Source organism: Bolinopsis microptera, chromosome 9 (genome assembly GCF_026151205.1).
Source record: "Bolinopsis microptera isolate Bmic1 chromosome 9, MBARI_Bmic_1.0, whole genome shotgun sequence".
Classification (NCBI taxonomy): Eukaryota; Metazoa; Ctenophora; class Tentaculata; order Lobata; family Bolinopsidae; genus Bolinopsis; species Bolinopsis microptera.
In genome coordinates this window covers 5,390,563-5,415,517 of record NC_087080.1, presented here as the reverse complement: position 1 = coordinate 5,415,517, position 24,955 = coordinate 5,390,563, and the positions used below count along the sequence as shown (strand labels likewise).

The 24,955-nt window shown below is 39.0% G+C and overlaps 1 protein-coding gene across 3 annotated transcripts; it reads right to left on the bottom strand.

Moving 5' to 3' along the window:
- Positions 1 to 4,787: 4,787 nt before the first annotated feature.
- Positions 4,788 to 23,914, bottom strand: LOC134820334 (centrosome-associated protein 350-like). 3 transcript variants are annotated; one of them, XM_063830580.1, is made up of 34 exons: positions 23,789 to 23,914; positions 23,479 to 23,522; positions 22,116 to 23,344; positions 21,830 to 21,935; positions 21,587 to 21,717; positions 21,178 to 21,281; positions 20,772 to 20,895; positions 20,415 to 20,530; positions 20,038 to 20,192; positions 19,768 to 19,904; positions 19,333 to 19,498; positions 18,834 to 19,004; positions 18,491 to 18,634; positions 18,113 to 18,239; positions 17,043 to 17,192; positions 16,268 to 16,377; positions 15,846 to 16,071; positions 15,394 to 15,497; positions 14,953 to 15,107; positions 13,669 to 13,798; positions 13,327 to 13,495; positions 13,015 to 13,157; positions 12,193 to 12,402; positions 11,901 to 12,041; positions 10,606 to 11,782; positions 10,208 to 10,423; positions 9,827 to 10,074; positions 8,061 to 8,304; positions 7,453 to 7,794; positions 6,566 to 6,693; positions 6,142 to 6,383; positions 5,823 to 5,943; positions 5,558 to 5,632; positions 4,788 to 5,196 (listed from the first exon to the last, which is right to left on the bottom strand). In XM_063830580.1, exons 1-34 carry the CDS (start codon positions 23,796 to 23,798, stop codon positions 5,056 to 5,058), a joined length of 7,236 nt encoding a protein of 2,411 aa, XP_063686650.1. In that variant the 5' UTR covers positions 23,799 to 23,914; the 3' UTR covers positions 4,788 to 5,055. The 3 variants fall into 3 exon arrangements, with proteins under 3 accessions (XP_063686650.1, XP_063686652.1, XP_063686653.1); XM_063830582.1 differs by having other exon boundaries at positions 16,268 to 16,371; XM_063830583.1 differs by having other exon boundaries at positions 17,043 to 17,177.
- Positions 23,915 to 24,955: the final 1,041 nt, after the last annotated feature.

Below are 24,955 nucleotides of genomic sequence, written 5' to 3'. Positions count from 1 at the left end.
TCTAGTACAAAAAAATCCGTCTGAAAAAACAAGAAGCTTTCTAAGGATTTTTGACGTTTTTGAGTCTCATTAGGTGCCCTTTACGGCTGACCAACTTTTCCAAACTTTTCCACGTGTCTTAATGCCAATTTTTGCCACTTTACCACTTTTTACCACCTTTCTTGTTTGTCAAATATCTTTAGTTGTGAACATCGTAGAAAGTTGCAGATTAATCAAGGATGTTCATATTATCAGGAAGAAAAACTTTTGTAGAGACAATTTTTACCTCAGATAATCAATTAATTAGATAATTATCAATTAGCAAAAATTTAGTTTTTAAAATTTGTGTTATTGGCTCAAAATGATTAGAATAGCTTAAACACGGAGTAAAGAAGTTTTTAGAAAAACTTCGAAAATTTTTCACTTCCATTTTTTTCGAAATTTTTTTCGCCAAAAGTTATCAAATTTCATGAAACGTGGAGAAAAATGCTTTTTTTTATAAAACTTCGTGAATTTTTGCTTTCAAGAATACTAAAATCACCAATATTTGTAGTTGGAGTTCAGTAAATCTCGGCAGATTTTAGTAATCAGGAATTATTAAATTGAAATAAATAAAAGGACTGAAAGTGAAACTGAAAAACGTGAACCACAGGATATTAGAGTTTCATAATTAATTACACTTACAGTACATCCTTATCGATTTTCACAGAAACTGCACCAAAGGCACATTTAAAATCGAACCGATAGCCTGCTGTACTACTACTAGTACTACGATAATCGCATAATATGTAATAAATAAAACCTCTCTGAGTCTGTACCGTCAATCGTGCAAAATACATACTCATAGACCTGAACTCAAGTTATTAAAGTCAAAAAGCCTCTTTGATCATGATTATATTCTTAAACGAGCGTGCTAAATCACTCTACAGTCGATCTTCGAGATTGTTCTAAAAGGGCCCCCGACAGTTGAAACCAACTTCAATGGATGTATTTTCGGACGCTGATTCCGAATCACCCCCATGACATAGTTGTAAAATGCTCCCCTGACGAGATATTGGCGAAAAACTGTCTTGATCACGTGATATGACCGTATAAGGAAGTTAGTCTAATTTCTCGTTAGGGTTAGGGTTTCAGCATATGCTTTTGTTAATGTTATGGATTGGGTTAGGGTTAGGGTTGGGATCAGACTAGAGGGATAGGATTTCGAATAGTCTTTCAGGGCCAGCTAGAGAACGGGTTGAAAAAGTCACGTGACAGTCGAGTGTAGAGTGATTAATCATCAGTTTTGTAGCGCGATGCACTACTGGGTCGCGCACGCATCAAATATGCTTCTCGCAACCATCAAATATGCTTCTCGCAACCACTACACATATAATATGCAACCACGTATGCAGATCGGCGAGATGCGAAGGATTGACATCGTCAATCAATCATCAGTTCTGAATATTTATACAATACTTATACAGGCAAAACTTGTATCACGTGGCGACCCCCACGGTCGCTTCACTATATCGTCTTCGACGATACAGGGGGAGCCGCGCACTTCGTGCGCGGCGGGTCATACAACGTATGACAAGGCAAAACGATACAAGCGAGGCAATGAGAGTATATCATGTGTTGTGTAGGAATAAATATTTTTAGGAAAAAATTATGATTGGACATAATTAGCATCCCAGAATGTGGGAGGCTCACGTGACACGTTGTGAGTAGCCTTTGTTAATATGAACAGTATAGAACAAAACACAGGAGCAAAACGCAAAACAGTCCTTTCCTATACTACTACTAAGTCCTAACACTAACACTAACAGTGTTTCAGTACTCCAAATACACTTGACGGATGTTGCTCGTCTAAATTTCTTCGAAGTAGCGCGCGATGGCTTACTGGGCCGCGCTCAGCCTGTCATTCCGCCTAATCTCTATTCGTTATATGTTAATGAACATAATAGCCTGGGGTCCCCAGGTAAGCGCGATGGCAAGTGCTACGAAGTAGCGCGCGCCGGGCCAGATCATTAACAATGGTCAACAGGCTCTTTCTAAATCGCTCGCCCAAACCGTAATAACAATTTCAACTTTTGCGCGTCTCCTAAATGCGCGTTAGTTATCTGTGATAATTTTAGCACCGGCGAACCACATGGTCTGGACTAACAAAGTTCACTCAAAACGTTCCGCGCCCGCGGATAAGTCAATATTTGTGGTTTTCAGAGACCAGATATTGCCATTTTGGATCATAAAAAAGGCTTGATAAGTCTATAGATATCAGAACTCTATTTATCAGTAATGATCAAATTTATATCTAGTAGATGAATTTTGTGAGACAATCAGAAACGAAAGAAGACAGCGTTTTCTAAGCCAAGTATGACACAAGAATAGGCCATTCTACAAAACAAATAAAATGTTTTACAGAAAATGGGACCATTAAATCTTCTTGGTACCTATTTTACCATTTGCTATCAGTTCAGAACAACAATCGAACTTCTTGTCATAATTATGCATGAATCTATTTATACACTTACGTTCGACCTATAGAATTTCTTTGACAAATCGGAAATTTTTACAAGCATTATCATTTAATAGTTAACACCCTTAAATAGGGCGTGGCACTTTTTTCATCATGCAATTTAGTTTGGGTTTGTTAACGTATCTTTATTATTAGTTTAAGAGAAGTGAAGATATATTCATTTATCAAGGACAAATTGACATTAACAAATGTAACAAGATGTTAGCAAGTACACCTTGTCATACGAAGTGCGCGGCTCCCCCTGTATCGACTATCGTCGAAGTGAAGCGACTGTGGGGGTCACCACGTGATACAAAGTACACCCAATAAATAATTTTGAAAATTGGTTTACAACCATCACGGGTCAAAATAAAATATATATTATTCACCAAATCTTAGTTAATATTGCGGTACTAAACAACAAACAAAAAACCTTGTGCTCAATTCTGACTGTGCCGATCCAAGACATTGCCGCAGATGCAGGATGAGTCATTTTCTAATCGTCAAGTTATTATTTTAGATACTATATTCCACAAGTAATCCACAAACACAAACGTCTGCACAGTTATGCCTTGATTCACGATGTCAATCCTTCGCAGCTCGGTGAGGCACAGTGGTGCATCTCGCCGATCTACCGAAGATTGGTTGCGAGAAGAATTATTTGATGCGCGGCGCGACCCAGTAGTGCATCGCGCTACAAAGTTATGCCGGACTATGACCTGCTTTGTCATACGTTGTATGACCCGCCGCGCACGGAGTGCGCGGCTCCCCCTGTATCGTCAGGACGATAGTGAAACGACCGTGGGGGTCGCAACGTGATACAATGTATCGTCACCTGTATCGTGAAACGACCGTGGGTGTCACAACGTGATACAAGACCTGCTTAACAATGACAGATTTTGTCTATAATAAAGTAATAGATGAATGATCGCAACCGGACTGTTAATATTTTTGATTTTCGATTTTACTGAAAAGCATTATTTTCCTTCATAAAATAGTCAATTTCAAAATAAAATTTACCAGCTGCGCACTGCAGATAAACTATATAATCATTTAATGGTCTCGACGATTATCAGCCTAAGAAATAGATTATCCTACTCGGACAGTTTAAATCAGTTTTTGGCGCATCGTTGTACTATTTAAATCTTTAGTCAAAGCAAAAAGTTCGAGCACTACCGTATCGAAGGTAGAACGATATAATTTAAAGGTTCTGTTTCGTTGCGAAATAAATTGATAAATACTACCCACAAAGAACTTCGAGGTCAAATGTATGGTGGTCTTTCAGAAGCCATATGGTGGCTTCTAGTTCTAGACGGCTTCTTCACAGCAGTATGGTGGCCATACCTATAATCACTCATTATTATCTGATTTCCTATTTGACTTATGGTTACTAGTACAGACAAATCCGTCATTAAAATGATAACAATAAATCACATTTCTTGCACAACTCGGTCTAACTCTAATTATTGAGGAAAAGAAGAGGTAGATGGTAATCCAGGTAGGCCGGTTCAGATTAGCACGATTGACGGTACAGACTCAGAGAGGTTTTATTCATTACATATTATGCGATTATCGTAGTACAGCAGGCTAAATAACGGGTTTAAAGTCAAAGTCTAAATTTTCCTTACCCATACTTGAAATTACATTAACTTTGAATGCTTTATGTAATGGACCTGCAATTCGGTTCAAATAAAACTGATCAGTTGGACTAATCGTATTCTTTGACTTTACTAGCAAGATTAAAATTTTACAGACTGTCCATTTTTCCATTAATTTCCCTTGTCATACGTTGTATGACCCGCCGCGCACGAGTGCGCGGCTCCCCCTGCATCGTAGAAACACCATAGTGAAACGACCGTGGGGGTCACGACGTGATACAAAATTTCCCACGGTAACGGCCATTTATTAATTAATTACAACTAAATTAAAGAGAACAATTCTGATCGTATCAAAGGTAAACATAAATATCAATATACATAGTAAATGTGGCAAAATGTCACTTACGACAACTTTGAAATATCCCCTCTGTTTTTGTTGCTTGTCTAACAATAACAAAAAGCATGTAAACATAATAATGATCTGAAAGAACCTTTAACCTTTGCAAATCAAATAAACTTAAATCGATCACTACAACTTAGTAATTAGGATAACTCGATGTACCATTTCTAATATTTCTGAAAGGTGCATTCATTCTGGATTTAACGTTATTACTTGAAATCTCTCCTATCGCTATATTATACGGACAATTTAACCTAAATTTCAGAAAAAACAATTTGGTTTTCTGAACAATGAAGTCTGTTCAACTCCAAGAAATGGCCATGAAACACGTAAAAATAATAAATAAAACGTCTGAAAGCTCTGTACAATATATAAACAGTTAACTTAATATGAAATGAAGCTGTTACTAAAGTGGAGGCAAGATCCGTTTCTTTCCATGTGTGTGAGCAGTGATTCTTTGTGCTCTTCCACGTTGCTATTATTGGATTGCATTAGAAGGAGCAACCAAGTGATCAGTCTAGAATAGTCATGAGAAAAACTAACAATTTTGAACCATTCGCATTAGGCCATATCTATTTGCCTCATGATTTGCTCTCTATAGCTGAGAAAACAGCCATGGTTTCCCTTAATAAATTCTCGAATATGGAATCAGCGATTCGGAATTTAACGACCAGCTCGTCCGAGTCGTAATCCGTCCACTCCGCTTCCTCGTCTCGAATTTCCTGGTTCAGAATTAGATTAGAAAGGGCAAGAATAATACTACTAACAGAAGCGTGTACCTTATCATTATATCTAGAATATGTATGCTAGAATTAAGGAGTTAACTTTCTAGTGTCACGTGACAGCAAGTCAGCAACCAAATTTATCCAGCCTATATAAGACAACTCAAATAAGGGACTGTCGAAGTGTCGTGAGAATGACAATTACTTTTCTCTCACGGCATTCAAGTAACAATCGTTTCTCGGACTCCTCCCATCGCTCAACTTCATTTCAGAATACTACAAAATATCACTATTCGAGAAATGTCACTTTAAACTATTTACCTGGGTAACTATTTGAGAAATTTGACTTAAAACTATTTACCTGAGCTAGAATGCTCTCCATGTTGTGGTATTTCCTGGGTTTGCAGTCCTCTGAAAGTCCCAGTATTCGAACCACCTGCAAGAGGGGGTAGATCAACAGTGGAATAACACCTTGTTGAGATCGCAATCAAAGCTACGAGCTGCAAAGGATTGGCGCCCAATCGAAATTTGCTGGGAAAAAATGAGCAATGCAATGAAAAGGTGTGTTATCAGTTTTGTTGCGTGTTTTCTAAAGGTCACGTGATCTTTTGTATGACGTCACTCACCAGATCAGGTAGGTAGTCCTCAATGTTATGTAAGGTAACTCTGCTGGGCAGCCCCTTCATCCAATGGGGGCGAGGTTGTCGTTTTATAGCTGCTTTCCATGGCGGCAGTTCTTCTCTGTCCCTAAAACATCAGTCACATTGTTTAAAATGCTCTAATTCAACGCATATAATCTATCATGACTTTACTCTTAATTTGTATTATTTGAACATGACAAAGAACTCATTTAGAAAATACAACATAGTTGAAAAAGTGTGAAACACATTTTAGGGGATCACAGTATTCAACTTAAATGCCAAAACAAAGTAAATATCAATTTACCTATCAGAGAGATTATACTCCAGATCAATCTGCCGATAACACTCCAGCGTGGTATTAACCACTAACTCCCGATAAACCCTGCCCTGGTTCCTCTCCTCCTGGTTGAAATCCTCTGAGAACTCCTCCTGGAGCTGGAGTGTGTCCAGAGTGCAGGGTCTCTTGTCCCGGAGACAGGAGACCAGGTGTCGGGTTGCTGCTACTGCCAACTCTCGGGTTGAGGAGCTCGTGTTTTGTACTGTGATCTGTTTTAAACCAGTTTTTAACAACGTTTAGTTAATTAATTCAAGAAAGTTTAGTTAATAAAACAAGAATTTGATTTAGTAAAATATTCAAATAAAGTATTATCAAATATTACAAAGAAAAAACTCGATCAACAAAAGTAAAAAAGGTACATAAAATGTATTCCACAGTGCTCTAATCTGACCTTTGGTGCAGGGAGAGCATCGGGAGTGGTTACAGTAGATCTCTCCTCTGTGGTGGTGCAACTTCTAGCAAGCGCAAGAGCATTCTCCAAATCTGAGTCTCGGTGCGTGTCGTTAAATATTGCGGGTTCTGAGAACAAAAAGATGGTCAATCTGGTTCTGCGGCATATTTTTTGTTGGGGACCGGCCCGAAGTATAACCAGCCAATGTTTACTCAAGTGAAAAACTCACACAAGATTAGATATTATTGAAACGATTAAAATGGAGCTTATCGAACAAAACATAGCTGAGCACAGATAAAGTTGCCTTTATGATTGTTAAGTTGAAATTATCATATTAATGCACTTTTGGAGTTGTTAGAGTGGAAACAGGCGCATAGCTACAGCTAGCTAGCTATTCCAAAATTTTGTTTTTACGACTGTTATCAGTCGCATAGCATCATGCCGTTGTTGCTGATGAATTGTTGGCAGTGTAACTGAGATGGTATGCAGTGAAATTGATTCTGTGATGCTTGAGGGCGTGCTTATGGTATTGAGACAAGGTTACTATCAGCATTACGGTTGATGTTGCGCTTTGATTTACTTAGTCCCGTTATATTGTATAACACAAAGTTAGGCCATTCGTCTGCAATGCCCTAATTGATGTGCTTTTCTTTCCTGACTTCCTGACATGGTCCCAAACAATAAATTGTTTTATCGAACGAGAGCGTCCGATTAAAGGTAATTTGAAGGTTTTTAGGATAGTAAAATAGAAATCCTTCCTTTAACGGAGGGGGGGGGGGGGTAAAAATTGTCCAAAAAGTAATATCTTACTATGTGAACGACCACTAAGGGCTGAAGCAGAAGTGAAATTTTTACCAACACAAAGTTATAAAATATAAAAAACACACCTCCTCTAATTGGAGACCCCTGTTCGGGAGATGTGGGGGACCGCTCCGTGTATTTGGGAGAGGAGCTCAGCTCTCGCTGGACCTTGTTCTGTCGAATCTTCAACATCTTCTGTACCGCCGCGCGCAGCATCTCGTGCACAAGCTCCTCAGGAAGCTGTCCCGCTTCGTCACGTGGTTCTGTGCTGATCTCACGTGGTTCTGTGGAGATCTCACGTGGTGTTGAGGTATTATGTGTCTCCGTTATGACATCTTGGTCACTTTTTTCTGATATAGTCCTCTCGTCTTCGTCAGATGTTACGTTTTTAGGCGATAGAGGATCTCCTTGTACAGGAGTTGTGGATCCTAGGGAGAGATAAATTAATCGTCGTCGATGAGAAAATAGTAAACCTGTTACAGGAACTGAGAAACTTTCTGGAGGGGGTTGTTTAAAACATATAAATGATACGAAAAGTTTATTAAGCAGGAGCTTTTAAAATAGTTCAGTGTAAATCGTTTTCAGGAACTATGAATATATGTCTTGATAAGATTATCTAAGTTTTTAGATCAAATGGGGAAGGGGAAGTCCAAAAATCCATCAATTTTAACGGAAATTGAAAATAGTGAAGTACCTGATGAACTCCTGAAACGTTTTGATGGCTCAGACATCAACTCCTTCAACTCTGACATAGTTTTGCTGGCCGAAAACGAAGCCTCACTCCCGTCCGATTTGGACTCTTGTCTCGACTGAGGCATGTCATGCTTCGAAAGAGCTAGTTCGTGTTTCAGTGAAACCTGACCCTCACTCTTTTCATCTTGAGAGAAATCGTCTAGATCTATGTCAGTCTCATCTGCCACTGAGAACTCTTCTTCGATCTGAGAGGGATGGGTTAGTGGAAACAGTTACTTGTTTACAGAGAGTCTCAACTACCTGGGCCTGGGTTCATTACAGCTATAAGAGTCAAGAGTGTCTTCTATAAAACATAATCTGCAAGTACTGCAGATTATGTTTTATACAAGACACTCAAGATGACGATCACCCCCCCCCCCGCCCCCCCCCCCACTAACATCTCATACCGGTAATTTGAAAGGAAGAGAAGGAACCCTCTCAAACCCAGGAAACAGGGCTGCTGACGGGTTGGTAGCACCCACCGGGTTACCATGGTAACTGGCAGGTTGTTTTATAACAGGTACACGACGTGTCCGGTTAAGGCTTGTTTGGAACCGGCGGTACGAGATTATGGGACCGGTCTGACCCGTTAATAAATTGGAGTAGATACAACCCATATTATATCTCCAATGAAGCCCAGAGAGCAGATATATCTTTTTCGAGAGTTTGATTTCGTAAAGAGCTGCATTCAGATGATAAAGATTCCTTTAGTTAGCTCCTGGATATTACAGGGAGACGTTCTGTGCGAGTGTGTTTCTGAGTTAACAGGCGGTTTCCTATAGCTCAGTCGGAGGGAAGAGAGTATTCTGGAACTCGTAAACTGATAAAACTAAAGAGCAGCTGAAGACAAGGACAAATAGGCCTATCAACACAAACATCTGCACATCAAACCAACTGGCACCTCGTTTAACAACAAAGTATCATTCAGCTCACTGAGTTGTGATGATATCAACACAAGACCAAAGAGCAGGTATTAATCGAGCAAAAAGGCACTGATTGTTAGCACGGTAACATCAATATAATCATCTAGGCTCGTAATTGTGGGCAATTAAAAAGCTGGATAAGGAGTGTAGATATATATACAGCCGGGCGGATGTACATGTTGGTTTATTTTAGTGCTATGTTGGACACGTGACACGGAGTTTAAGTCACGTGGGGTAAAGCTTGTTTGTGTGGCGATAGAGCTTTGTTTATTGAGAATAAGTATGTTGGATATGATATACGATTACAAGATATAGATAATGAATTAATTAGCGATCATTAACTAGTGAGATTGAATAATTATAAATATCTGTGGGACGGTTGATGGTTTAATTCAATTCAAAGCGTGAGCATCAAATGTTTTTGTCCGAACTACTGTTTTTGTAGTTTTGTTCGCAAATGCAATTAAGTTTTGAACAGAAAAGTTTACCAATACGATTGTAAGTTAAATGAATACGTTTTACCATCTCTGCAGCCCGGAGAGTTGATCCAATTTTCAAAATAAAACTGCATTAAAAAGATTTATGGATTGTACGGAAATATTACATTATTTTAATTTGTCATTATTTTTATTAACAATCAACCCTTTGAAGTTTGAAACATCATGTTTATTAATATTCACGTACACAATTAAGCGACATAATCAAAATTTAACGATTTAATGACCATTAATTAAGTTTAATTACTAACGCGAACGTTACAAGACTATTAATCAATTTTAATTAATAACTTTACAAGATAACCTACCTCGCTAGTAATTGGGACAGATGGAGGTTTAAAAGATCTCTGTCGGAGGCTCTGACTTCTCTCCGATAAAATCCGGTTGCCAGCACTTTGTTGGGATTTAGGGGGAGAAGGGAGGAGGGACGACTTGCTGGCTGGAGAGGGAGCGAGAGGGAGCGGGGGAGTGGGTTGTAGTGGGAACTTGGAGGAGGAATGGACTTGGTCAGGTGAGTCGAGTCGTTTTGTTGTTGATCTGGTGTCTGTGCTTGATCCTGGTAAAGGAATGTATGAGTCTCCTGAATCTGTTTTTGGTTATTGAAACGGCCATGATTTCAGATAAGTGTGGATATTTACTTAAAAAGACAATTTCCAAAAATTCAAAATTTGAGATTTAATTATTTTAACCTGGAGTAGGAGAAGAAATATCGCTCAAATTCGAGAACATTCCACGTGATTTCTCTGAAGATTCACTTTTGTCACGTGATTTATCGACACGAGGTGACTTCTCCAGATCAGTTTCAATTTCAGTAGATATAGAGCAGGTTTTCATCAGCTCTCCTCTTAGGGTCTGTTGTTTTGATCCCTTAGTTTTAGAGGAAGCAGAGACGGAGTCTGGAGCAGCTGCAAACAAGTTACTCTTATTACTATTGTTAACTTATTGGACAATTATATCAGCCAATCCATTTTCATTCACCAAAGCACAATCAATCGGAACAGGCTGACATAAAAAAGGTTAAAATATCGAGCAAATATGCGAAATAAAAATAGCTATGTAAATAAGATAAGAATGTTTAACTGTTTACCATATACAGGAGTAAGAGCCGCTACATCCAACTCCACGTTGACCAAACCAGGCGACGAGGACTTGGCCGCGGACATGATATCAGCAGACTTGTGCAGAGACTCATCAATATCTGAGAGCAAGGACTTGAAGTCGTCGTTATCATCATCTACATCTTCACCCTCGTCAAACGAAAGAGTGTAACTGTGTTTTACAGAAGATTTAGAGGTCAACTTGTTGAGAGTTGGAGATCCACCGTCTAGGTTCAGCTCTGCTAACTTCTCTGATATGGTTTTATGGTGAGAACTGGAGTCTGATTTGGATGATGAGTGGTCCGCTTTGGTAGATCGGCTCTGATTCTTTGACAGGGATTTGGAGTGATAGCTTGATTTCTCTGAAATTAAAGCCTCATAAATCTCCTCTGATATGCTATCATCTTTTGGTTGACTGAGCCTGCTGTGGGAAAGATTCTTGTAGGAGCTGATACTGACATCTGTGTTGTCATTGATGCTGCTTCCAGACGAGATAGATAGATCTTCCAGCACCTCTTTTACCTCGAGATGGAATGAAGGCTGAGGGGACTCATTATATGGAGCCTTGTCATCGTCAACAATATCACCTACTTCTTGTAGAGAGAATATAGAGGGTCTATCAGATATACTGTCGTCTTTGTCTTCTAGCTCCCCAATAGATTTGATGTTCTCGGATGCTTTGATGGACTCGTGTGATTTGTCAAATTCAGGGAATGAAAGGTGTATTGCCGGGTCTAACTCAGTGGTACTAGGTAACAGTTTATGGTAGGAAGCTTCAGAAAACTTGCTCAGATCCTCTGAAATGGAGTTGGAAGTGTCATCTTGCTTCCTGCTCGAAACGGCTGATGAAACTGAGCGAGTGGTAGCCGCGGTCTTTTTCTCCCGCTCCACCGACTCACTGATAGACTGAGTAGATTTCCCTATAGACTCTGACACATACTCATCCTCCTTCTTCTCTGAAACCGTCACATCCTTATCAGAGAGAGACGAGGTGATGGAGATTATTCTAGAACTATCCGGAGAGATTGAGAGGTCAGACCGGGAACTGTGGCTTTTAACCAGGGAGCGCTTGACGGGGGAGTCACCTCGATCTGAACGGGAGGGAGAGTGTTGCCGGAGCTTTGTGGAGATCTGTGACTTTTGTTTCTCTATAACGTCTGTAACAGTCTGATGGGAGGAGAGTTTTGTTAGGTTTGAAATGAAACGAATCAAATTTTACTCTTTGGTGAGCTTAAATGTTCCTTTGTGAAGGCGAACAACAAAATATTAGCTAGCTTAAGCAAACCTGAATTTGTTTTCGGAGTTTTAATTCCTGCTGTCGAAGGGCTTGCTTTTTCTTCTGCTGCTGATTCTTTAGAAGCGTCCTTGCTTCATCTTTCTTCCTCTTTAACTCACTCTTTAGGTTCTGTATTCGACCCTCCAACTCCTACAATAATTATTATTTAATGTTGTCAGCTGGTTGTTGTAAACCTAATGAACGATTCAACTTCAAATAAGTTTGCTAGATGTGGACTAAAACTCATAAAAAGATTCCAAACATCCAACAGAAGAAATGAGTGATAACCCAGGACGCTTACCTCGAGGGAACTGTGTTCATGATCAATAACAGAGAGAGCAGGGGAGTCAGGTACAGGCCCGACATGTCCTCTATAAGGGGTACTGGACTCTACCTCCGAGTATTTGAGAGTGTTATTAAGATCATCTTTGAGGGTGGAACTGGTATCGTTGAGAGGGGTTATACCGTGGGGGAGTCGAGAGGTTGAGGATAGCCCAAACTCTTGCTCGATCTGAGGAAGTGTAACTCATTATTAACGGTGACAGAGACGATAACAAACGGACCCCCGAGCTCACCGGTTTTTGTCAAGAAAACTGAAAGTTTGGTATCTTCACAATCAAAGAGTTCAAGTGAAATATTTTATCTTAACTTACATCTGAAATTTCGGTGACATTTTCCTGGTGGTCACGTTTTCGACAGCAATTTCGAATACAACAACATATGGACACAAATTTATTCATAATACCCATACAGTTGTATCAGTATGATAAAGTTACTATTTTATGACCCTTAACAGATGCTCATGAGGCCCAATAACAATAGGCACGATCAACGATGTATAAAATATTAATACTGTATAGTAGGTTACATAAGTCCTTAGTAATGTACACTTTACAGTTAATAAAAATGCCGCCCAGTTCACCTGTTGCCGGGGCTAAATATTTCTCAGTGTGAAGGTTATTATCGGCAATTGAATTTAAAGGTTTTTGCTCTAAATCGTGCCAAAGCTGAAAGCACTCTAAATGCCCTCAAAAAGAAAAATTACTTTAATGCTTAAAAGAATAAATTAAAACCTTAACCCGAACTTTTAAATTGTGTGAGCTATTTTCATTCTGCTCCTTACCTTCTCAGTTTCCCGTTTCTCTGACAGTGCCAAATCAAGGAGTCTCCTGACTTCCTCCCCCTCCTTCTGTATCTTCTGGTTAAAGTCTGTTAGGGATTTTATCTTCATATCATCTGCCTCATAAACACTGCTGACGTCTGTATCTAGAAAAGAGGGGTATAGCCTTGCGAAAAAGGTACTAAAAAACATACATGGTAAACACATAAACAAGAATGCGTCCAAACTCATGTTATAACTAATTTCAATCTACCAGGAAATTGGGGAAATTACTAAGTTCAAACTAAATTTACTACCGAAATTTTGCAAACTCACCATATTCTGAGAAGATCCTAGTGTACTCAGAAGCGTCCGTATCGGACACACCATCCTCAAAATCAGTGGGATGCTCCTCAGCGTATTTAATCTTCCTTCTGAAAGCTGCTGTTCGCTCCTGGATGTGTGATATTTCACGTTGTTGCAGCAACATTTTCTTTCGTTCTGCCTGCAAATACAGGAGGAATTAAGGGAGGAATTAAGGGAGGAAAGTCGATATCAAAGTGTTGTTAAACATGAAAGGTTTGTGCTTGAAATAAAATTAGGCTACATTCGTTGCTATTCTACTGCCTGATTTGGTATCTAAAGAAAAGTATTCAAACACAAGGAAATATTTCTTACCTGAGCTGCTCTTTGTACTGCTGCAAGTCTCCTTATCTCCTCCTGTTCTGATGCCAATGTAGCTAGGATATGTTTCTCTTGTTTGAGTAGGGGTGGCATCTTATCGTCGTATCCTTTCTTCTGGATCCGTCTAGGGGAATTTAATAGAATATAAGAAAACAGAAAATGGAAAAAGATATCATTCTTTGTGTTGGTAATTTATCCTCCAAACATGAAGATAAATTTAAATTATCATCAATTCTATGACGCGGATTTGCATGTTTGTAAGTTTGAGGGCCAGAGTATCTTATTTTATCTTTATTCTTTTACTTTAGCTACCTGAGACAGTAATCCAAACATCTAACAATGAACCCATGAAGGATAATAGATACGATGAGGGTGACTGGATCAACTGTCGGAGATTGATCGAAGTACAGCATGATTTAGAGTCGTTAGGAAGAACTCATGATGACCTTTAATAGATAGCTTGGGTAGAGCAGATGCACGGTTAGCAAGATCAAGTCAAAGAATGTTTGTATTATGGAACGGCTAACGGGGAATGTATACGGTACTAAAGTGCAACAATCCGCAAAATTACTTAAAATCGACACAACCTTGCAGCTCAAGATAGTTGTTAAATTTTACTGTCGTGAAACTTGTCAGCTGCGACCAAATCAAAGTAACAAGTCAGAAAATAGGGCCCTAACATAATTGGTTTAAACGAATCAGCTTTCAAAATATAAATACGCAGCTGTTACTGCAAAAATAGTCCGAATAGGGGTGAAATTAATAAAAGCAGGTACACGCATTAAAGAAAGACAGGTGTGTACAAGCACGACTAAGCTCACGTGTAACATTTCTCTGTACACGTGCAAATTTCTCTGCACACGTGCACATTTGGAGCGAGATACAGACAGCTAGTTACATTAACAGGAACCCGTCACGTGATCAAGCTATCTGGAGAACGAGCCAATCAATGCAGCCTGTCTGCAGCGGTGCGAATTGTAACCGTTATTATTAACGAGGCAATCACGTGGTCTAACAAGGTGACACGTGACCTTCTCAAATCGGAAGTTGCAGAGAATGCACAGTGTAGTAGAAGGTAAGGAGGCGCTGCAGGTTTGTGCGGTATTAATAGTACGGAATTACTGTGGAGTAAAGGATGTGGGACTAACCATGGCAACTTGGATTTGGACACACAGAAATCTTGTCGCTTTCGTAAATCTGAAGATCAATGAATTTCCTAAATATGATATCCTGCTTTTCCTTAGAACTGAAATGATTATCATTTATCAGATAACAAACCTTTTCTTGATATCAATCCATTGAAGTTTTGCGTTTGTTTTCTCCTTTACGGCTTGTTGTCGTAGGTCCAGCAGAGCTTTCTGATGTTTAGACCTCAGCTTGTCATTTTTCATGTAATGGTCCACTTGCTCGAGTGTGAATGTTGCGAATTTATCCTGTAGGTAGAAAATAATTGTTAATGGGGAGATGAATTAAATTGATTACATGTTGATTTTTCAAATATGCACTTAATGATATGCATGGTTTTGTTAATGACAATTGACAAAAAGTTTTAAAACCGGAATAAAATTTGATTGAATCTGAAAATTTAGAGTCTTAGAACACAAAATAAGTGATTTTTATACTTTAAGGTGGAACCTTTACGAAGAAATACCCAACAATTCCACTTAAAATTCGCCGAACTTTTATTATATAAATTCAGGCGGCAATTGTGAATCGCACCTTTCTTGTTGAGAGGTTAACAGAGACGACCGATTCCGCATCAGAGGCACTCATCCTTCTTCGGTGGGATTCAGACGGCAGTACAGCTCTGAATGACTCATGAGCTGAAAAGTGAGGAATAGTATCCTTAATTTTATTACGATCGACTTAGGACTTCCTTCGTTTCGGTTGTCATAAGAAATTTCACTACATGGAAAGAGCTCTTAGGTTTAAAAAACTATCTAAATCGTTGTCATACGTTGTATGACCCGCCGCGCACGAGTGCGCGGCTCCCCCTGTATCGTAGAAACTCTACCATAGTGAAACGACCGTGGGGGTCACGACGTGATACAACTAAATCGTAGGATTGATCTATGTATATCGAGAGGAGGAGGCCGGGGAGAGCAGACCCCAGAGCTTTATCCTTCATATCACAGTAGGAAGAAAGACTATTCCACAAACAATAAACTTACCTTTCTCTGGAGAACTCTCGAACTCGGTCTCCACATCGGCGTCTCTGCCGGGAGTATCAGCCATCATCAGGCCCCGCCTGGAGACCGGTGTAACCGGCTCCTCTGTCATTCCGGTCTCTGTCATCGGAGTTTCAGGGTCCTCTGATGCTGATGAAACTGATACTTCTGTGGGGATGTCTTGTTGCGAAGAGGTTGGGATCTGCTCGGAGATCTCCTCTGGTATATCCTGAGGGGGATGTGATGTCAAGTTTAGTTTGGAGATAGTTAATGACTATTAACATTATATAATACAGGGTGTTTCAAAAATAATGTATATATAATGTATGTTATCCACTTAAAAGGTTATATTTCTAGAGTTTAGACTGACAATGGAAAGAATGTTCTAGAATGCCCAAAGCAAATCTTCCAGGAAATTTACTAACACTGTCCAAAGGTCGACTCTTGGTCGGGCTAGGAGTCCTGAGTTCGCTGTCCACTTCAAAGGTCACGTTTAGGGTCGTGTCTGTTGGCGACAGGGCTTCCGATCCTGTGACTGTAACATTTATTGTCAATTAAGAAAATGTGGGTCTCTGGAGACTGGATTTCTTCATCAAATTGTTTGTCAGACTTTTATGGACTAAAAGAAATGTTGCAGCTTAAATCAGTTGGTATCAACAAAGACAGCTAAAATAACACGACCAGCACAAAGATAAAACCGTTTGAGTTTGATTAATAAATAACTTTACATACCACAATAGTAACTACATTTTTTATTGTAAAATCTAAATATATTGCAATATGGTTTAAACTTTTAAAGGGATTTAACAGCTTCAAGCAAGAATATGGCTTTGAAAAAATTCATAATTCGATTGAGCTTATAATGCTTTGATAATGCATATTCAGGACGGATAAATATTAAATAAACATAAAACTTAAATAAATTAAAGAATAAATAAATAAACGCAGTAAATTGTCCAGAGTCATGAGCAATTTGCTAACTCCTGTCTCCCTCGCAGTTCTTTCACAAATGTAGTGACTCTGTGATATCTGTTTCTGATATAAGAACATCGAATACTTGACACACAAGTCACTATGACCCATGCTACATTTGTATCACACAGAATTAACAAGTTGAGAAAGGGCATAACGTTGGGCTTGGAAGACAATTTCTATGAACACGGAACAGATATATGTGAATAAAATTAAAGAGCAACTCACCAGTTATATCGTTAATATCATCCACAGCTGATTGCGATAGTTTGGGTGTAACCTGTGATGGGGTGTACGGAGACTCACTACCAGCGTCTCTTGAGAACGAGGCTGTTGTCGGGGTGGACTCTGTCGGGGTGGACTCTGAAATAGTAGCCACTTCATAATGTGATGAAACAAGTGATACAACTCTGTCATTTTATTGACTCGATCAGTGCAGTGGTTTATAGTAATTAGTTAATAACAATAATTCGATCAAGGCGTTGTCTATCGGAACGCATGGCACAGTACGAGACATCACCATTACTCCGCATCCCCTTCATTTGCGCTCTACATTTGCACTCCACTCCATCACAATCACATAGTCGACTCCTTTACCACACCCACACGGACATATCTCAAGCATCTTCATTCTTCACAATTCACGTTGTTTTTCTGTAAGGGTCTGCGTGCTTTTCTATCTCTTTGTTAGCTATTAGCTTGAACGATATAATGCACTCGCCTTTAGAGCGACATCATGAGTTTCTCTTGGTTTAAACACCTTAATGGTAACAGATTTTCTACTTGGATTTCGGACTATGACTTTTTAGCAACGCTGATCTGACATTATTTCACTGTAATATAGATATAGATCTATTTATGTAGCGTAGATCTATTCTTTGTTGTAAACCATGGCCGGGTCGAGCTGATCAAAACAAAACGCACGCTTCGAATTGCGCGCCAAACTATACAGGACGCTGAAAAAGGGCATTATTATACGCTGGTTTTTCAAAAACTAGCAATATCATTGCCGCGCATTCAATCCAAACGGTCACCTATCTTGGGGGGGGGGGGGGGGGGGGGGTCCAAGGGGAACTTTGGGGAGTTTTGGGGAACTTTTTTTTGGGGAACTTTAGAAATCTTGGGGGACTTTCCCAAAGTTCCCCAAAGTTCCCCTTGGACCCCCCCCCCCCCCCCCCCAATCTTGCACTAACTCAACAAAATTAATTTAACGGCCGTGACCAATTTGATAGCGCTTACGATTGATCATCGACAACTTCAATATGCTGTAAGTACATTATATATGCCAATTAAAGTACCTGATTTCTTGGTGTGAGACTTGAGAATGTGCTGAGCCATGTTGATTAGTTCCTTGTTCGTAGCATCCTGGCTAGACGCTATCTTATGTGTGGCTTGTAGAGCAGCTTCTGCTGATTTAGCTTTGATCTGAAGTAATCTAACGGTACAAATTTGAATCAAAACTATAACTGAATATCATGAAAACCTAGGGCCCACAACCGCTGGCCCTGCTACTTAGTGCCTGGAATTATCTGAGATTTTGAAACAAGGGTTAACTATGGTGCTCTGTACTGAGTTGGATAAGGGATAGGATCATTTCTAGTTATAACAAAATGAGGGCAAATGATGACATAAAACATTCTGAATATAAAAGTAGTGTATTATCTTGTTCAACCCACCTCAGCCTCCTTAGCCAGGTTTTCAGCTTTAGTCAACATGGTCTGCTGTTGGACATGCTGCAATTTCTCCTGGAACGCCAACATGTCCTTCTTCAGCTTTTCTTGCAACTCTGTCATCTCAGAGGCATGCTCAGTTTTCTCACGCTGTGGGATGTAATCAAATAACACATTGCATGTCATCTGTTCGATGTTCTTCTGTATATAACGACATCTGCATCGTGCATATACACATCATACAGACAAATTGGAAGCATGATTTCATGAAATTGTACATGACAGCTTTATAAATACACGAATACAAATAGACATAAATACACATAGATTAGTAATTTATTTAAGGTACCTGCATGGCCCTAGCCATAGCAATAGTGTCGTGTTGAGACTCAGTGTATTGTTGAGTATGCTCCAATGTGGTGGCATGTTCTAGCCCAGCGCTGAATGTATCGTAGCGCGCCAGCTCGCCGCGCAGTTTGCGGTGCAACGCACCAGGCGAGTACACTCCACTCTCATCTTGCTGAGGGGGTAGTAGGGGTTATGAACACAGTTCAGGGTATAGTGACAATCGCGTGTTAGAATTATAATCATATCTTAATGATTAATTTAATTAATGATTAGTGTAATTTGTGATTAATGTAGTTAATAACCAGAGTAATTAGTGTACATAGCATCAGCTCTGTGTTTGGTGGTCTTTATATGACACGTGATGTCAAGCCTTAATACTTTGAGAGTATACGTTCTGATTTGCAAGTAAGATTGTTACTTCTTATTTACGAAGCTGTAATAGCCGTATAGTTCGTAAACCCATCACATAAAGAATAAAACATAAGCAATCTCCCAGTAACCTTGCCAGGAGTATCCTCCTCAGAGAAAGATAAGGTTTTCCTCGCGCTGGCGGGGGACACCAGGTTCGCATCCTCCGTTCTGTCAGGTGTGAAGTGGTATGAGTCACGTGACCTGTCACGTGCTGTACTGCTGCTGCTGTCTGAGCAGCTGGTCCTCAGCAGCGACCTGTTGTTGGTAATGTTATCATGTATCACGGTGAGGTTAATTATTCGATTTGGATGATTTTATTGGTGATGAGTATTATCGCTTTTTACAGAGATTGCTGAATTAAATATTGGTTATTGCATCATGATAATTATTATTTATTAATTACAACTGATGTTGTAGATATCAGTTTAGACTTAAAGACGGAATCTAGAAGCTACTACTCCAAGTACAAGCAGGTATATCATGAGTTGTTATATTATAATAAATGATATTTATAATTCACTGACTCAGTATTACGAGTATCAGCTCCCGCTCCACTGCTACCAGAAATATCAGACCCTTCCATATCAGTCACGTGTTCTATATCCGTCACGTGTAATCTGCTGTGAGTCCTGCGCTCCTCTTCCAGTGCTGATATTGCTACCTGGGAGGGAATAATATTAAACAAGAGGGGGACGCAACAGTAGTTAGGACCGACTAATTCCATTAGTCTGTTTCTTGAACCAGGTTCAAAACTTGCTCAGATATTTATCCGTTTAAAAATATCTAGAAGTAACCTTGTCCTCTAAGAGTTGACGCTCCAATTCGCGTAGTTTTTCCTGCTCCTCCTCCCGCTCCTTCTTCATCACCAGCAGAGCCGCTTCTCTCTCCAATCTCTCCTTATCTTCTGATTTTTCTCTCTCTTTCTTTTCTTCCTCAATTCTCTTCTCTTCTGAATCATTTACATACATGTTACATTTTACATTCTGTTATTTAGGGCACGTTCTATAATATAATTATTATAATTTTTCTATAAATGGATTTGGATGTAGGACTTTACAGCTTTAGCCACATACTAACATCAAGGGGTCTACAAAATCTTTCAGCGTCCAAAGAAAGACACTCAGATAGATAATAAATTCACATGATACCACAAATATTACTCTAAACCAACCTAATTGTCGTTTTCTAGCGTAGACGTTGATAATGCTGTACGGATCAGCTGTGAGTGGATACTGATAGGGTTCTGGTGTCACTTCATGTTTGGGAGGAGACGGTATCTGGTAATCTCTGAAGTTTGTCATGTCAGTCATGTGATATTCCATGCTACAACATACGGCTTTTGTGTTAACTGAGTAATTGTTTTTTAACGCCGAATAATCAAGTTGGCATGAAAGCTGCCGTCGTGTCAGCGAAGAGAGTTTTACCGGCGCAACAGGATCGAGCGCCAGTGTACACCTCTACAAGCTTTGTACGATTCAGACATTAAACTCATTTAAATGTAGATATTTTCATTAAAAAGAAGTTATACCTGTAGTCAATAGAGGACGCTCTAGAAACTTCTTCAGAAACACTATTATCAGTCTTATCTTGAGCAGTAGAGTCGTTACCAGACTCTTGGCTTTCTACCCACGCTTCTCGGATATTTTTAGCTCCTAGGTAGTAAGTGATTATTTAGTTTCACTTTTATTCGTAGGTCAAACGAAAAAACAAACATCGTTATTAAAATCACGCAAGTTTTAATCCAAAAACCACATAAAGGTCGTACAAATCAGGGAAAAAATATTGATACAAATTCAGATGATGCACTCGAAAGCATAGACGCTTATTAGAAATCAAAATCCGTGTTAATATGACGTGTCCAATTATGTTATTACTCAATTATCTCGCAATAATTATACACATAATTAATAATTATACGCATAATTAAAAGTTACCTGGTAGGGATTGTTGTGAGTTGTAGCGAGGGAGCCCGGAGGTGAAATTGGTCGCTCGAGAAGCTTCCGCCGTAAGTCTGTTCGTCTCTTCGTAGATCTTTTGTCTGGTAAATGAAACAAAATTATGTTTAACTAGACATTTTCAGAGTTTTTCATTCCGAATAAAATATATTATGTATTACACGAAGTCTGTTCTGGACTGACATGGTACCTAATATATATCATATAGTCAGTACCACTCATAGTAACATAATACAAGAACTCATAAAAATGGTGCTGATTTTTCGGGCACACGGCTGAGTTCAAATGACGCGTCTTGACAATTTGACTGATTATTTTTATAGAGGTTCATTAAATTCAATTTCGGTGATACACATCACTTGGATAACAAATATGATGATCAACAAACCTGAGAGCTAATGCAGTTTGTCTGATAGCGTCCATCCTCTGTCTCTGCTCGTTGTACAGAGCCGATGTTGAAGTGAACGATTCCTGCTTACCTGGATCCATGTAAGTATCCAGGAGATTGACTTCTTTTATCTGTTACGTTATTTAATTACATTTCTTGTATTTAAACGCCAAACCATGAATCCTATTTAATCATAATTGCCTGCTTATTCATATCAATCCTAGGCCTGCTAATCCTACTTACAGAGTTTTCTTTTTCTTCGTCAGTATTTACAGCCTCGTCACCATCACTATCCGACATATTGATTTCATCATCTTTCTCAGGCGGAGAGCTTCGCTTGTTTGAGTCACTGCAATAAATAAATTAAACTGCTGGTGCCTAAAACACAAGGAGGGCGTTTAAAACGACCAACAATTTCTTGATATTTCCGGCATCAGTATTGGCAGTGCATCAATTTTCACAAAGAAATTTTTATGTTTTATAGTTATCTATCGCCCAAAAAGAGTTAAATGTAGTTGGGAATAGAAACCTCATAGTAGCAGATGGAGGTATAAGAGGTATGTAAGGAAGAGACTTTTCACTGATAGTGTTCTCCTTATCTGATGATTCACTAGAGGTAGCTCTGGTTTTAGAATCAGAATCTGTAACTGATATCCTCTTGCCTGGTTGTGGAGATGGTGAAGTTGGTGAGGGGTTCACAGTGCTTCGTTTCAGTGCTTTCTTTTGAAAGTTAAATAGCTCTTTTAGACGCTTTTCTTTTTCTTTCTCCGCCTCAGCATGCTTTCTTTTCTCAGTTATCATTTCTTTTTTCCTCTGCTTTCTCGTGTTTTCAATATAATTCTGAACATCAGATGGGTTGTAGTGGCGAGCTTTAACTTTTGGAGGCTCCTCAACAGGTGGTTTTTCTATCTTTCTAGGCTTTCTTGGAACATTCGGTGGAGTTTTGGGCTTTTTGGCCTTCCTGACAGGCTGAATTTCCTTCTTGGCAACTGAAATGGATTTTGTAGAAGTTGTATCACTTGTGATGCTGGTTGTACTAGTAGTTTCCTGTGTCTTGTTTCCCAAAACTTTCCTTGTTAATGCTGCACCTTGGCGCCATGAAGATGTGGTGATAATAGCAGATTTCCCACCATCACCAGTCTTGATCTTACGCTGAAGAACAGGCTGCTTGATCACTGGCTTGGGTTCAGGCGTTTTGGCTCTAGGTTGAACAGGTTGAAAGGTCTTTTTAACAGGTTTCTGGGGCTCATTACAACCAAAATTGTTCTCAAGAGCTGGAGCAGTGGCTTTCTTTCTCTTGCGGACAATACTTTTCGGAGCAACTTGAGGTGCCCGTGTGTATTGTGATGTACTTACAGAATATTCCTCTGGGTCAAGAAACCTCACTTGCTGTTCTTCTCCTTTTTGAGTGTCTTTTCTCTTGGCAGCTTGTCCACTAAGCTGCTTCTGCCTTAAAATCTTCTCCTTCAACTTCATCATTCCCTCTTCAATAGCTTTAGGATCTCTAAGAGGACGTGATGGAATAGTGGAGACACTCTCAATGTCACTGAAAACCACATCAGTACGACCACTTTTAAGTGGTGAAGAAGTGGTTCTCTGATTCAGGTTTCCAACTATTGTTCTGGGAATTGTGTCTGCTGCCATGTTTCTGCTGTTGTTTGTAAGGTCCATGTTTTCAAAAACTGATCTGGTAGGAGGGTGATCCTGACTTTTTTGAGAATTTCTGTAGGACGTTATCTTTCTTTCAAGACCACTTGCCTGAATAATTTTAGTGACGTTAATGATAGCTAATAACTCTAGGTTAAGTGCACTACATTGTGTGGGAAATTATTCTTGGGCACAGTACTTTGGAGTTCAACTATTAAAAATCTTATTTTACAAAAACTACTCACAGATGCTTTGATGCTTCCAATTCCAGCCCATGCTTTAGTGATATCTAAAAGGTTTATATAATTAAGTTCAGAAATTTGGACATTGAATAGTACTGTGTCTTTAATTACCACTTTGTTGTTACCAAACTAAGTAATCTAATAAATTTTACGCTTATAAAAAGCTCCTATTTGTTTAGTAGAGCACTTTGTTGAACCTGATAAACAAACACTTTTGTAATCTAGTAAATATGTATATGAATTGGTTAAATATATAACTTAACTTATGTTTATTCTACAGTCAAAGTTAATATTACACTCGTCACTCACTTACCATCTGACATGTTGAATTCAGATCTATAATCAGAATAAACTAGTTTTCAGAATCTGTCTGTGAGCTTTAGACTTCAGGATAACCATTAACAGGAGGCCATCCAGTGGAATTTCTCGATCCTATGCTACAGTATGAATCAAGTTCAGTCAATAGTGTTAAAAGTACAAAACTACAAATTCATTCCACACAGTAACTTATAATGAAATTAGGGTTTCACACCCCAATTGCTTATCAAACAGGACAAAGACTCTTCAAGAAGTATATGAAATGAACGAGAACAAGAAGAAGGGTGAGTATTCAGAGAGAGCGTTGAAAGTGGAGAAGGCAACCTTCACCCGGCTGTATTTCTCACATCCGGAGGTATGTCGAAAGAATATAAGCAATTTTTCAACAGATTAGCAGACCTCATCACCATAAAGAGGAAGGAGAGATATTGTGATGTGGTAAGACATGTAAGAACGAGGATAAGATTTGCAATGCAAGAACAACACTTATTGCTCCATGTGGGTACAGGGGAAAGAAGATAGACAGCAATGCTACATGAGACCCCTCTATCAGAAGTTTATACAGCCTCATCACTGCCCTTACGATGGAGAAAATTATGTTTTTAAAAATTTTGTGTATATATTTGTTTGTTTCAAGTTCAAAAATATTGGTAACAATGGACCATTTCTGTTACCTATGTATTGTGTTCTGCCAATTTCATCACTTGATTTAATAGAATGAATATATTGTTTGAATGACCTTTTCTTTTAAACTTAGATTTTTGTAAAGCATTTGATAGTGTTCCACATCATAGACTACTTACAAAAATGAGAAATTTGGGTATAAGTGGTAACACTTTAGATATTGTGAAAGACTTTTTATCTGGAAGAAGATTTAAGACATTTGTTGGTGGAGCATATTCCTACCTTCGTGATGTTTTATCAGGCGTCCCACAAGGGTCTGTTTTAGGTCCTTTATTGTTTGTCATTTTTATCAATGACTTGCCTGATTGTATTAATGGTATATCAAAACTGTTTGCAGATGATCTTAAAGTTATTATGGATGCCAATGACACTGAAAGCACTTTCAATATGTTAGAAAGCTTGCAAAATTGGCAAAATGTGTGGCTGTTAAAGTTTAATCCTAGCAAATGCAAAATAATGCATGTTCCATTTAATGAAA

What these genes read in the sequence shown, in the direction of transcription:
- LOC134820334 (XM_063830580.1), bottom strand. An exon ending in GTCTCACACCAAGAAATCAG is followed by an intron (nt 17,193 to 18,112) that starts GTACTTTAATTG and finishes CACATTATGAAG; the next exon opens with TGGCTACTATTTCAGAGTCC. An exon ending in TGGATTGATATCAAGAAAAG is followed by an intron (nt 13,799 to 14,952) that starts GTTTGTTATCTG and finishes AAATTCCCCTAG; the next exon opens with ACGGATCCAGAAGAAAGGAT.